Source organism: Lathamus discolor, chromosome 2 (assembly GCF_037157495.1).
Source record: "Lathamus discolor isolate bLatDis1 chromosome 2, bLatDis1.hap1, whole genome shotgun sequence".
Classification (NCBI taxonomy): domain Eukaryota; kingdom Metazoa; phylum Chordata; class Aves; order Psittaciformes; family Psittacidae; genus Lathamus; species Lathamus discolor.
In genome coordinates this window covers 3,752,707-3,767,835 of record NC_088885.1, presented here as the reverse complement: position 1 = coordinate 3,767,835, position 15,129 = coordinate 3,752,707, and the positions used below count along the sequence as shown (strand labels likewise).

Genomic DNA, 15,129 nt, shown 5'->3' with positions numbered 1-15,129 from the left:
GTACAGGCAGAGGCTGAAAATACGTACACCATGTGCTTCACTCTCCTAAACATCTTGGCTGCCCTCCTCTGGACTTGCTCCTGTCTGTCAATGTCTTGTTATAGTTTGGAGCTCAGAACTAGTTGCTATTCTAGATGAAATCTCACAAGTGGCAAATACAAAAGAATAATTACTTTTCTCCATGTTCCAGTTACTCTTTCTTATCACAGCCCTCTGCCTTTATTCCTACAGGGGCACACTGTTGCCTCACGTTCAACTTTTCTATTCGGACTTCAGGATTCTTTTCTGCAAGATGGAGCTTGGTTTCCACTTTACCAGATCATGTTCTTCTCTATCACACAAAAATTATTCAAAAAAGGACAAGTTGAATATCAAAGACAGGGGCAGAAGAAGTTTAAGCTATTTTCCTGTAGTGAGCACCATAGATTTATATTGGCAATGGAAGGGATAAAATGTCCTCTAGTTTGTATGGAATAACTTTTCTCCCTTTTTCATCCAAAGGAAAGCTTGAAGTCTACAATTACAAGATCAATACCTTCACAACAATCCTTGCAAACCAAATTTCAGAAGTTCTTGACACTTGGGCCCTTAATCAATAAAGCACTGGCCAAAATCCAGGTTTCCGGGACTCTGAAGATTAGCCAATGGGGAAAAGGGATGAAAGCCTTACTTGAAATTTATTTTTGGCTGCTGCGCTGTTTTTCCTAGTCAGGATGCTGAAGTTCTGTGAGCCCAAGAGTGTTACCTAATAGCTGATAGTCTGACAGTATTACTGGAGTAATTCATAAAATAGCACAAGGTAGGAGACTAATGATGTTTCTATCTCACTTTCTTCATTTGGAAACTAGCATGACGCAAGCAGCACAAACATGAAAACCCCAAGAAACCCCAAGGAGTTCTAAGTGTAACAGGCAGTTTGCTGATAAATAACCAAAGAATCAGAATCCTGTGAACCATCCCTCTCCAATTCAGACGTATTTCCCTCTCTTTTCTTTTGGCCTTATTCTCACACCACTAGCTTCAGAATGGATCTGTTTGAAACAAAGGAGAGCAACATGTTATTAGCTACACTGTGTTCCAGCTCATCTCCTGCATGATAGCACTGTCCATTCAATCCCTTCAGAGTGAAAAGCATGAGGAATTCAACTTTCCCAATTTCTGGGTGAGTGCTTTAACTGCTAAGGTAATTACAAAAAAAAGGGCACAACCATTACTACCAATCTTGATGGAGTTTTATGCTGGTATATGTATCTCACATCTAAAACAGAGTCTTCAATTTCCTTATCACCATCAGTGCTTATACTTACACCACTAGTCATGCTATGTCTCATCTGGCCACTTCTCTGATGTGATGACTACAGAAAAGCTACACTCCCATGAAATTTCCCTCTTGCACCCCACCCAATCTTTTCCTAGAGGCTTTCAAAAGGTTTTCTTTCATCTCTTGGATTCACAAGAGACTTTGCAGTCTCTTCACTGTCCCCCTATGCATAAGCCTTCCTTTTCCTTCTGCAGTATGCTATATATTGTTATGTCAGTACCCTAGGTCTTTGATTTATGACAAATGATATGAACAGTAGTGTAGATCTGTACTGCTGGATGCCAGCCATTAACAATAAACAAAAGGAATTCTATGTGCATATTTCTAAAGAAGCTGTTGAATTTACATAGATTTCCAACTGCAGAACCTTTCTTTTTATTTTGCAAAACAGAACCAGTTTCTAAATAAACGGATCTTCAATAATAAGACACAGTGAAATGAAGACATGGAATAGTTTGAAGACTAAGACTTCACAGTCAGCTTGGGCTCCACCCCACCAGTCTGCATCACTGGACTGGAAGAGGAACAAGGTTTTCTAGAAGTGCAGAAATATTGTACAATTTATTCTTTCACAGATGCGAGCAGTGAGAAAAGGAAGAAGGTGCAGAGGCTCTCTCCCTGCTATGGTCAGAGCTCTAGCCCACTCCTTTTCAAAGCCATCCTTCATGGGCATAATGTAACTTTCAGCCATTGACTCTTTTGTAACCACATTTCCTTGGAGGAAAAGGTTTCTAAAAGTTAAGTTTATAATCAAATCAGCAAGGGAGGTAGATGAAGTGATGAGGAGTACCAGTCCGTTACAATGCAATTACCTAACAACCACTACAGAATATAAATAGATTCAAGTCTACACTTCCACGCAGTGCCAGACATTACAAAAGACTGGGAAACATCTATAGTAAAGAGAATAACTAAAGACAACATACCTTCTTCAAAGAGTAACATCATGTTTGTGTTTTTGTTAGCAACCATGTTATTCAATAAGGCAATTACAGTTTGCACTGTATTCCCAAAGATATTGTCTTGGTGTTCCTGTATAAAATACAACAAAAATCAGAATAAAGATAATCCAGTTTTCCTTTTGCAAGGTTAACAGAAGACTAGTCACTTCCAAAAACAGTGATAGATAACAATACTTTTTCAATTCCTTAAAGGTCAACATTTAAAGTGCTAGAAACCCACCCAAATCTCTTAGAAGCCTCTATTCAGCTTCACCCTGTATTAATTTTCTTTGTACTGGAGCACTTTAAACTGGATCATAAGGAGAAGAGACAAAGAACAGTGGTTCACAGCCTTTTGGAGGACCATTAGTTTCCTACCAAACCCCTATATATATATACACATATATATTCCAATCCATATACATATACCCATATATACATATATATCTCCAAGAGGCCCAAAGTTCTATTTACTTTACATAGACTTTTGCAATGTCATTTACGATATCTATAAAGAGCACAACAAATATCTGTTCCTCTGAAGGTTTAATACACAGCCTGATAAATGGAAAAGCAATGTTGGAAAGTATAGACACCACATTCTTCAAAAGATAAGGTAACCAATACAGAAAAGAGATACCATAAAGCCATGGTACTAAAAATGAATTTGAAGTTATTTCCTACAGATAGCTGAAGGGTAAGAATCACAGTTTTTTCAAGAGCTCAACATGTTTATCTGGTAGTCGATCATCTTATTCACTCTCCTAAAGAACATTCAGAAAACAACAGAGAAATAGTAGGAATGATTGTGTTACTGAAGATAATGATACATCCACTGAGAATATAAAATTCATAAAAGCAAAGAAGTTTCACAAGCGCTAAAATGAGAGCTGACTCACGTACTGTCTTTGCAAGTACAGTATTTCCATTACTGCCCCATATATTTCAAGTAAATATTTTCTAGTAAAATTCCCTTTGGAGATACACAATCACAAGAGAAGCTGGTAGCTGTTTACAATAGTGATCTTTTGCATTCAGCAGGTTAATAACATTAAAATGAAGCCACCTTTGCTTTTAATAGACATAATTTATACGACTGTCTACTGGAAGACTAGCACTGATGCTTTTATTTATATCAAAGCATATGTAACAAAACTTACCTTCCCCTATACACACATAGACTCGAATTCAAGATGGGAATGTCAATACTTTGGGGAAGGAAAATGTTCTCTTAGTGAGTAAAATAATCGTACAAATGGCATACTCAGCTGTACAACTCGTTTTAACACATGTATTGCAGATGGGGTTTGATAAGATACTTATTAGGTTCCAAGAAGCTACAGGTAAGTTCTATTTAGATAAGCCATCACTGATTGCTGTTAGGCTCGATTTCAGAGGTTTATATAAAAAGTATTTAACTTCTTCATAACCTATCAAGGAGCAAAGCGGATCTGATTTGTGTGCACAGCACCACAGACTGCGGACATTTAATGAACAGTGCACTTGACAGCTTTAATAAAACATAGCCTTTGCCAGCAGAGATAATTAGAATTGAAGCAGCAAAATTCTAGTGTTTGGCAACACAGATGAAACAACTTCATTAAAATGTAGAGCTTTGGTGAATGAAAGGCAGCAAAGCATTGGACCCTGAAGAATCAGCCTTCTCAAAACTAATTGCTTCAGTGCTTAAAAAGGACAGCTAAGAAATACCAAGGGCATAACAAGGAAATCCTAGGATAAAAAAAAGGAAGTATGGAAGATAAATCAGGCTTTTCAAATAGGACTACATCGTATTTAGGCCATTAAACTTTTCATTCTAATTTTGAAGGGTTGTAGCATTAACAAAAGAACTCAGTTGAAGTATTCTAAAAAGCCAGTTAGGTAAAAGGGTGTGAATTAGAAAAGTAGGAGTACGAATCTTGGCAAGATACTATGGCTAAAGCTGCCATTTCTCTTCCTTTAAGTGGATTAGAAATTAGAACAGCGTAGGCAAACTACAGTATTTTAATTATATTTTAGATAACAAAAGAGATAGCAATTGTGGTAAGAGGCTACCAATTTGGGAGACTTCACAATCAAGCCTCCTACTCCTGTATCTAAGAATCCAGAAGAAATCATACTAAATGCTACATTTACAGATACCCTTTAATTAAATTTAAGTGTGTGTATATATATACATATATATCTCAATATACCCCAGTATCAGTATACAAATGCACTCTCTTACCATGCCAAACTTCAGATTTTCAGAGGCCTAACAATCTAATCTTTTTCTTCCGGAAGTCATTTGTTACATCCTTTGCATTTCCCCAAACTCCTTGTTATCTTGGAGATAACCATGTCGTTTTATCTGTGTTGATGGTCAGAATCTCACACGGCATAAGGAGAAAAGGTGACATTTAAAACAAACAGAGCTCTAAAGAATGTTGCCTCTTTTCATTCTAAAGAATGAAAAGTAAATTTTTCAGTTTTAGAAGTAAAGCTTCTGTCAAGATCATGAGAGCACATCTCTTGCACAGCAAACATTAAGAACTGAAAATATAAATAAGGCCAGTGTTCTTTCTTGTCTCATTTTATTCCTAAATCCCGTGAGAATACAATTTCAGTGAATGGACATGTGGAGAAAAACAGTATTGTTAACACCACCTATTAATAGCGAAACCAGTTCTCCTCCTTTAAGAGGTCCACTTCATGTCTCAAATTCTGGAAGTCAAATAAACCATGCTAATCCAAGCAGGAAAATTTAAGTAGTGAGTTAAGGATTACAAAACTGTCCTACATCAGCATACAGTTTATAGATCTCATGCTTGAAGAGAAGAATCATAGAATAGTTAGGGTTGGAAAGGACCTTAAGATCATCCAGTTCCAACCCCCTGCCATGGGCAGGGACACCTCACACTAAACCATCCCACCCAAGGGTCTGTCCAACCTGGCCTTGAACACCGCCAGGGATGGAGCATTCACAGCTTCCTTGGGCAACCCATTCCAGTGCCGCACCACCCTTATAGGGCAGAACTTCTTCTTTATATCTAACCTGAACTTCCCCTGTTTCAGTCTGAACCCATCACCCCTTGTCGTATCGCTACAGTCCCTAATGAAGAGGCCCTCTCCAGCATCCTTATAGGCCACTTAAATCTGTTCAGAGTTAGAGGCAGACAATCTTCAAGGTATAGATTTCTTACTCTGGAGAATCGAACTTCCTCATATCAAAGAAAATCCAGGCACCCTGGAAGCATTCATGTTGGTATGTTCTGAAGCAATGAAGCTTTAGAAGTAATTGATACCACCACGGCAGTAACTACAGAAATCTGGAGACTCTTTGGAGAGTCTCAAGTATCAGCGAAGCATTTGAACTGCAAAGTCACTTGGGAGCTGCAATAAACCATTACACCAAGAAATTTCCATGCCAAAATATTCACTTCTCAGACTGGTTTTCAGCATTAATTAAAACCTAGTTCTTGAACGGCTTCAGAATGACAGGCACCAATGAACTGACATCTTTTTTTCCACATGGATTTTGCTTTGATGTAAATGGCACTTTGTCACCTCAAGGAAAAAGGTTTAGATGAGTTTGGGGAATTTTCTGGTGACATTTTTAATTGAAAAACATAGATTCATTAGACTTACCCAAAGGATCACATTAACATTTTTGACTGGAAAAGGTTTGAAAGGTTCAGAATAGAACCTATATTCCTACTATGACACTAGGCAAGCAAGGCAAAAGAAACTATGAACTGATTGCTATAAGTGAAAACTTTACCTAATAAAACACTGTGTTTATTCAGTGAAAATTACAATTTGTTAAGTTACTTATCAACACAGTGGTTTTTTTGGGTTATACTTAATAAACCTTAACTATCAAGAGTAAAGTTGGTTGCTATAATATTAGAGAAATATTATAGGGAGATTTTAGTTTACATGATCTTTGCTTAATATTCATGGTCAAGCCAAGACAAAACACAATTGGCCCAACACTTAAAATTACAACAACTCCCTTTCGAATCTCAGAGTGGTTTGGTTTGGAAGGGAACTTAAAGCTCATCCAGTTCCAATGCCCTGCCATGGGCAGGGACACCTTCCACTAGAGCAGGTTGCTCCAAGCCCCGTCCAACCTGGCCTTGGACACTGCCAGGGATGGGGCAACCACAGCTCCTTCTAGGCAACGAAAGCCTCCTCCCTTCTTTCTGACATTGCAGAAGGTTACAGAATTGTGCATCTCCTCCATTTTAACATTACTGGTTTTGGACTGCTGAACACTGAAAAGAAGTATAACGGATGGCAGACTCTCACATATGTGTTGGGTTTGTTGTTTGTTAGGTTGGGTTTTTTCCAATCAGTTAAGGACTGTGAACAGTAGCAAAGCTTTACAACAATCACATTATTAAATACTAAAAATGCAGGAAATGAGAAGTGGTATATTACAATATCTTTGTGAAATATAGTAATAGGCTTTATAAGTACACTACATCTGTGAAGTTTGTTCTATAAATCAGTGGTATATCATCTCTACTCTCAACTCCATCTCAAGTTAATAGTCCCTGATAAACACACTTATCTTGTCACTTATTCAAGAACTCAAGGATGAATGTGTTTTGTTCTTACGCCAAGGTACGTATATGAAGTCCAAGATTAAAAGGAGCGGGGGTGAAAGTGAAAAGCAATGATTTGAACAGAACTGAACTATGATACTAGGGCAAAGATTCAAAATTTGAAGGCAAGATTAGAATTCACAGAAGACCTACCTGTATGTGCCACAGCGATTAAAACTCGTAGCATAAGTGGATGCATATTTAAGCTAAATAAGACTTAGAGTATTTGCTACCTCTATTGATGTCAGTTTACAAAAATAAGTATTTGTGAAATCCAGGCCTGAAAAAATGCAGTGTTCATATCCACCAAAAATCTCATTGCTCTCAGAGAAACAAGTCCAACACAAAGAGCAACATTTGGGAATATCTGGAAGGAACAGTTTGGATTCATAGCCAGAGGACTTCTGAACTGGAACAAATAAAGTGAAAATAAAAGGAAGTACAGTTTCTTATTCTATGTAAATACCAAAATCACACTTTCTCTTATAGACACAACAGGAAGAAAGCTTACTGTTATCCACAAATCTCCTACAAAGATAGGAGCCACTCATCAGCCTAACTTGGCATTCAACATATAAGCCACCAATCCCATTCTTCAGCCAAATTCTGTGTGAGGTTACACGATTTTGTTTTATTATAGTTGACCAGAGGAACAGCATATAGTTAGGACGAAAGACTGAAAAAATCTAAAGACTAGAAAGATGCAACTTCAAGGCTAAATAACAGCACCTTCTCCTTGCTTATATCATTATAGGATGTTGCTACAGTTTCCAGACTCCACAGAGTTTGCTTTTAAATTAGTTCTGCCTGTGGCCTGAGACAGAAATAACACTTTTTCCTTTCATCATGATCTTTCTACTTCCATTTGTTTTGCATTTAATACTTACTCTGTCTCTACCTGTGAGCCTAGAAAAAGTGAACATGATGAAGTTCACTTTAGTAGATAATATTTCAGGTATGTCTTTCAGCAAAATACTTATGAAGTGACAGCCCCATTTTAGCTCTCCAAATTCCTGACAGCATGAATGCAACATCAACAACAGGAATTCTATCCTCCAGCCATGGGAATTCACTGACATTGGAAGACAACTGTTTCCTTAGCTGGCAGTGATCTAACAGTGATGCTGGACTACGAAGCGGCATCTGAACCAGAAGCGATGAGAAGGAAGTAAAATGGAGAAATGACACCCAACAAGAATGGCAATAATAACAACAATAATTATTATTAAAAATACACTTGCACGTGTATGTGCTAAGAGATTACTATCCTTGTGAATTCAAGATGGTGCTTAAATGAAAAGATGGTATATATAGATTAGATATAAGGCAGTTCACCCCTGTGAGGGTGCTGAGGCGTTGGCACAGGGTGCCCAGAGAAGCTGTGGCTGTCCCATCCACGGCAGTGTTCAAGGCCAGGCTGGACAGAGCCTTGGATGACATGGTGTCCCTGCCAATGGCAGGAGGTTGGAACTGGATGAGCTTTAAGGTCCCCTCCAACCCAAACCAATCTGTGTTTCTATGATTTAGTCACTCGAGTGAAAGCATAAATGTTTTCACAGGTACTATTAAAGAAAAGACACAGACACACAGCATGAACCGTTTTCATCACCCAGAATATTTAACTAGGAAGAAAAGACAGAAACCAGAAATTTCTTCACTAGGTATATAAAAAATAAATAAATAAAATAAGTATAACGGAGTGAATTTTTAAATGGTGTCAATCTCAATAGTGCCAGGCAGTAGACAGTGTGAAAAACTGATGGTACAGCTATACTGAGCACTACAGGGGCAGCTGGTACCCTGCTGGTATTCCCTGAGATGCTCTTTGTGCACTTGTCCAGCACAAGTCAAGCACTGCTCCTGAAAACTCTCAGTTGTTCTGACTTCGACTCCTACACGTCAAAGAGGAGCAAAGGCACAACTTAGTGTTTAAAAGCTTAACTCAGATCTACAAGAATACAAGGACACCAGTTCTGTTTCTCATAAGCATTTGCAAAACAATATCAGATGCTATGACTTTAAAGAAAGGATACCTCCTGCTGCTACATATGATATCACCCATAATTCAGTCATTTTTTATAGGAGATTAACAGATGGATCAAAGACACTATTAGAGTGACTAACATTGGCAAAATAGGAAACTCTTCTAAAAGAAGTCCTACTTCTTAAAGACAGGGGAAATCAGTCTGCATTTTATTATCACTATTATTAACAAGAGGTTGAACACCATCTTTAATTGGCACATCTTTCAGGGTAATCTCCAAATGATTTATTACAGGTTTTTTCATAGCCTCACCCCACCTCTCCCCCCAAATCATCTCTATTTTGGTGCCTACGTATTCATTCAAGGAATGAACTTTAGGAATACAGGTTTGAAAATTGGTATAGGTTATAAAAATAAATCCTGGTTAATGACAGAGCTATATTCCAGTCACCAATACGTGTTTTCTTCTGAGCACAGGTTCAATTAAAATCTTCATGCTTTTCATCACTATTACGGAAGTTATTGCCTGGAAACATAAGGTGATACTCTATAAAGGCACTGGGAACACTGTGCCTTACAACCCCCAAAAGACTGACCTTCTCATCCCCTGCCATGTAGCTCATTTCAGTACTAAACAGATACTAAATGGTTATATGAGAATTTATCGCTTCAAAAGGACAGGATACACTAAATATGTGTATGTACAGACACGAATATACACACACATTTACTTGCAAATTATTTTAACTATAACATACAAAATTCAAATGAGTCTATGCTAGCAACAGTGAATAATGACTGACTTGAAACTTCATGTTGTTTCAAGAGAGAGCTAGGTTTTCCATTTTCTCAAACGCTGAAGACTTCAAAAGAGTGTTCCCAGTGTGTGCTGGGCACACTCCCTACATTCTCACACTACCTGTAGTCCACAATGGTTGGAACTAGATGATTCGAGGTCCTTTCCAACCCTAACTATTCTATGATTCTATTCTATCTCACACCGAGTGCAGAGGACTGAAGTTCTTTTATTTCTCCTCATGTTAAATGGAAGTCCAGATCATCAGAAGCCTCCGCTACAAGGAAAATTTAATATATACAAAAGGAAGCAACTCCAGGAGGAGACAATGAGAGATGGCAATAAAACATTTTGCTTACCAGTCAAAATACTGATTTTGAGCTTCAGAAACCCACCATCAGCCTTTCCTTCTGGGTGATTCTGAATGTGGAATCTGCACTTGGCCACTTCCTCTAAAGCACTCCTGACTAACAGGCTACCGACTAAACTGGGGTCTACCTTTCTCCACTGCATCCAATGCCACTTCCTACAGAAATTTCACTGTGAACACAGAAAGCCTCTCAGTGGAACCTACATAGAAAAAGGAATAACACCATGAAACACTGAAATAACCCAAATGCCTCATCCCTGAAACAACACACTCAAGTCCAGAAACTCATGGAGCCATGACCATTTGCTATCAGCAAGGTTCTGCTGCTCTACCCAAGCTGTCGATCAACAGAGTTTCAGACTCCTATGTACTCAGAGCCTGAAAAGGAGATGGATACTGTTAGATCAAAGTAGCATTTCGATGCTGAGAGGCATAAAATGTCATCGAGAACTGCATTTATTGTCACTGGAGGCTAGACAGACATTTTAGCCCGTATACAATGTCACACAATGTGTCATTGCACTGTAAAAGGAAAAAAGAACCAAAACACTAAACCTAAAACCCCCAAATAATTGGACCACTGGATTAAGACAGCATAGAAACATGTTTTATACGAACTGATTAAAATACTTTGTTAGAACACAAGGTCCTATTAATGAAGGACTTATTTTTTTAATTACTCATAATAAGCCATTTTACAGTTATTAAGTATTTTTCTTCATTCAATCTATCCTCCCTGAACAGTTATTCATACTGAAAAATGTGTATAATGGATGTGAGAGGGAATAAAAGGATGAAAGGAGGAAACAGCTAAAACATAGCTGAAAAGCTGGTAACAAAAATGTTACAAAAGGCAGGGAGAGGAGAGTACGGTATTATTAGCTATTTTCATATCCTAATGGAACATGCAAGTTCCAGGCTGTTACTAAGAGTGGGTCCATGGCAAAGAGCCCAAATGAGGTCTGAGAAAGGATAATGTACCTTTAATGATTGAAATAGCAAGAAAATTAAATCTAATCATGTTTCATTAAGCATACTCTAGCTCCCATTTTTACTAAATTATTTTATTATGATTTCCCAACTGTCTGTTGAAATAACCTTTTACAGCAATTTAATTCACCATCATAAACAAGTCTCATTGCTCACAATGAAGTCCCCTGGGTTTAGTGAGAGGAGATGGAAAATCTAAACCTTGCCAATCCTGCAGCCACGAAGGTAACCACTCAGGGAGACAAAGATTTTTGTTTTCCTATTTGCGGCTGAGATCATTAAGATATAATTAGAAACGGATTCATGACTAATACAGCGTCTGTTATGGAGATACCATTCGCCCACCAAGCATCTTCTATACCAGTCTTTAATAAGGGCAGCAGGCATAATCCCCACTTCACTCTCCAGAGAGTTATGCATTAAATGGACTGCATTAGACATCCCTCTCACTCCCCCCCTTTTAATGGAATCTTATTCAGGCATCCAGCATTTTCTCAGTCTCCATTGTTACCATCAAAACCAGTCTGTTTGCTTTCAGCAATATGCTCCTGCAGTGCCATCCAGATGTGAGCCCTAAAGATAGCTACGTGCAGTGAATACAAATCCTGCTCCACAACTTGTTACAGGGCAAGAAAATGGGGAACTTCACAAAATACAGGAAGAAATGAATTGGACTGTTTACAGAATAATTTTGTCTCTCTCTCTGCAGTAGCAAAAGGAGCCATTGACCCTTGCACGTGTCCTTTCTGCTTTAGTGAAATGAAAAAAGCACGCACCAAGCAGAAAGGATGCACCAAGCAGAAAGGATGCACCAAGCAGAAAGGATACTTTACTCAAGTAACTGCAAGAAATAAAACGTATTGCCACGCTCCATATCAAATCACGGGACAGGAATAAAAAATTAAAAGCAATGTCACCCACCAAACAGTGCTTAAGGATCTGCCACAGGGATCAATTTCTGGCCATCGGTTAAACTGCAGAGTGAAAACTGTCAGACACTGTATTTAATATCATGATGTTTCAACAGGTTGTTTTATTTGGTAGGCCGGAGTTCGACAGGAACCATATGAAAGAAAAAGACAACAGTTCTAGGGCACAGTTTTGCTTCCTGTACCTATATGGGCAGTAAAGAACTACTTGCTCAAAACAAGCAAGAGACAGGAACTGAATGTGATAATACAAACAGGGGATTTGAAAGACAAACCTAAGAAGAAAAAAAAGGAACTTGTGAAATTTCAGCTGAATCTTTGAGATGATCCTACTGTAATAATTGTAATCAGAACGCTCCAGTGGGTAAACTAAGATTGGATCATGTATCTTTTGGCATATATTTGACTACAAATCTACTTTAGCAAAGCTAGATTTTTAAGCTTGCCATTTTATAGAACAAAATACATTCAGAAACTAAGCATATAAACCAATGTGTCAATGACTATAGTTTAAACCAGAAAGTCCAAAGCAGAATATTACAATTTAAATTGTTTTGCTCTGTAGAAGACTAACATTCTAAAATCTAATTATCGTCATGAAATACAAACTCTTCAGGAAGCCGTTACAATAAGGAATGTATTATAGATGACTAAAGCCAAACCAGGCAAATTTCTAGATAAATGATCAGAGTTCAGAAGCATAATGTGGAAACCTCTGCCACTGAGAAAGCATTTTCATGGCTGTTTAATACTCTTACAAGCTCTGCTGTGAAGCACACAATAGCTTGGTACCTTAGTCATCAGAATGTAGCTGGTCAATCAATGTACAGTCAGCAACAGCCACATTCCTACACCATATTTATTTAGCTGGGTTTGGGGGATATACCTCAGTTGTTTGACAGAACAGTAATAATGTCACAGTAAAATGGGTCACGAGATCAGTAACGTTGTTCTAAAAGCACGCATCTCTGCTTTACTGCAGTATGCATTTGTCCTGAAATGCTTTCTCTTTGCATTGAAATTGCACTAGCAGGAACAGTAAATTGACAGATTCATCTCAATCAGCCTGACAAACCCAAAGTTTGGAAGAAATAAAATGTTTAGTTAATGTTGCTTCTATATGAACAAAATAAATATTGAAATGTAGGAATTAATCACCTTGGGTGAACGTTTTCATTGATGGTGATTTGTTTCCATGTGACCCATTGAAAATTCCTCAAAAATTTCTTCCTAGAAATCCCGGTTAATAAAGGATATAATTTGATTCTGGGCTTGTGAAGTCTCATGTTAGGAGGAATCACCACTCTTTCTGCAACACCTGCATTTCACACATTCGCAGCATGGTGCGACGTGCCCTTCTCTTCACAAGGGCCCCGTGTGCCGCTTCCTTGGCTCGGGCTGTGATTCCATGACTGGCCAAGTTAGGGTGGGAGCGAGGGAAAGCTGCAGAGCTGCACCCCAGGCAGCTCTGGGGTATGCATCAGTGACAAACAAGAGCAGCCCTGCAGGCTTTCCAAAGCTGCTGTTCTCCCCTCTTTCCCTGCTCATAACCAACTGACACATAACTCCTGGTGGAATCACCATCCCTGGAAGTGTTCACAAACCATGCAGACGAGGCCCTCAGTGCCATGGGTTAGCGGTGGCCTTGGCAGTGCTGGGGTAAGGGTTGGAATGGATAATCTTAAATACCGTTTCCAACCCAGCTGATTCTATGATTCCTGGCACCACACACATTTCTCCTTTATGTCACACCATCCAGTATGAAGAACACTTACGAGATCACAAAGACACAGAGATTTCTAATATAAATAATGTCACATATGTATTTATTTTTATTTTATTTATTGTATATTTTATATATGTATGTATATTTAAAAATTATAATCTGACTATAGGAGAACTAAGTGAAGTGAAATGTGCTGAAGGTGTGAGGATGGGAAAAAAGAGCCTGCAGGGTGGGAGGTGAGATTTACCAGTTACTGATAAGAATAGCGGAGGATGGATGATGAAAGATCAAGAATTCAATTTGTTTCATTTTATTCACACCAGAGCCAGCTACCAGTCCACAAGATAAACTACTTTTGCTGCATTACTTAAAATGTAGGAGAAAGGCAGCAAATGCTAAGGAACATTGGAAGGAAAGGGGTGTAAGAGGAGTAATGTGATTTCTGAAGCTGACGATACCAGTTAAAACTCTAATTAAAAAGGAGTGCAATCATCCCTTTACCCAACCCCAGCCACCTCCCAAATATCTTTTCTCTATTAAGTGTGAAAATCATCCAATTATAATGACTGAGTGAAAGGAGCTTTAATATAATATAAATCCTGTGGATCGGTGCTAAATATTGAGAGCTCTGAAACCTGTTCATAGGTTGGGAATCTGCTTAAATGGAGGGAGAAAGATTGTATCTGAAATTTAAAGCAATGTACATGGTGGGGAAAAAGTACTAACCTCAGATATGAACTAATCATCCCAGGTTAGAAAAGAACTTCACACAAATGACAGCTCAATGATAGAAATCAAAAAAAGTGAAATGCAAGGAAAAGAAGGAAGAATAAAATAAAAATGATAACATCACTATGCTAATGAATAAACCCACAGCTCATCCATCCTATGAACACTCCACTCTGGTCCTAAATCTCAAAAACTATCTATGGAAATGGGAAATATAAAGCAGCAGGAATGATGAGGAGTGTAGAGCGAATATTCCAGCACTGGAGAAACTAGTCACCTGGTTGACAGCTAAAATCTTTTTGGGTATCTCACAGCTCACCTAGGCTGGGGGTGAGCAAGGTTGTGGTGGGGGACACAGCCAGGACAGCTGACCCAAAGTGACCAAAGGGATATTCCTTACCACACAGAATCAAGGAATGGTTTGGGTTGGCAAGGACCTTAAAGCTCATCCAGTTCCAACCCCTTGCCACAGGCAGGGATACCTCACACTAGACCAGGTTGCTCCAAGCCCCTGTGTCCAACCTGGCCTTGAGCACTGCCAGGGATGGGGCAGCCACAGCTTCTCTGGGCACCCTGTGCCAGCGCCTCAGCACCCTCACAGCGAAGAATGTCAAGGCTATTGCTCCCCCTCCTCAGCTCAACAGAAGCTTCTCAGAGAAGCAATCCCAGCAGCCTCCCTGCTACCAAAACGTTGCCATGCAAACCCAGTATCTTCCTTAACTGAGGACATTTCTTAAGTCAGGTACAATTAGAC

At 38.8% G+C, this 15,129-nt stretch overlaps 1 protein-coding gene across 4 annotated transcripts in view; it reads right to left on the bottom strand.

The window, feature by feature from the left end:
- ULK4 (unc-51 like kinase 4) overlaps nt 1-15,129 on the bottom strand; it is a 191,974-nt gene that overhangs the window by 84,243 nt on the left and 92,602 nt on the right. For all 4 annotated transcript variants that reach the window (XM_065665495.1, XM_065665494.1, XM_065665497.1 and 1 more), the window contains one exon: nt 2,248-2,353. In XM_065665495.1, the coding sequence (XP_065521567.1) occupies nt 2,248-2,353 (106 nt within the window). The remainder of the gene's footprint in view (nt 1-2,247; nt 2,354-15,129) is intronic.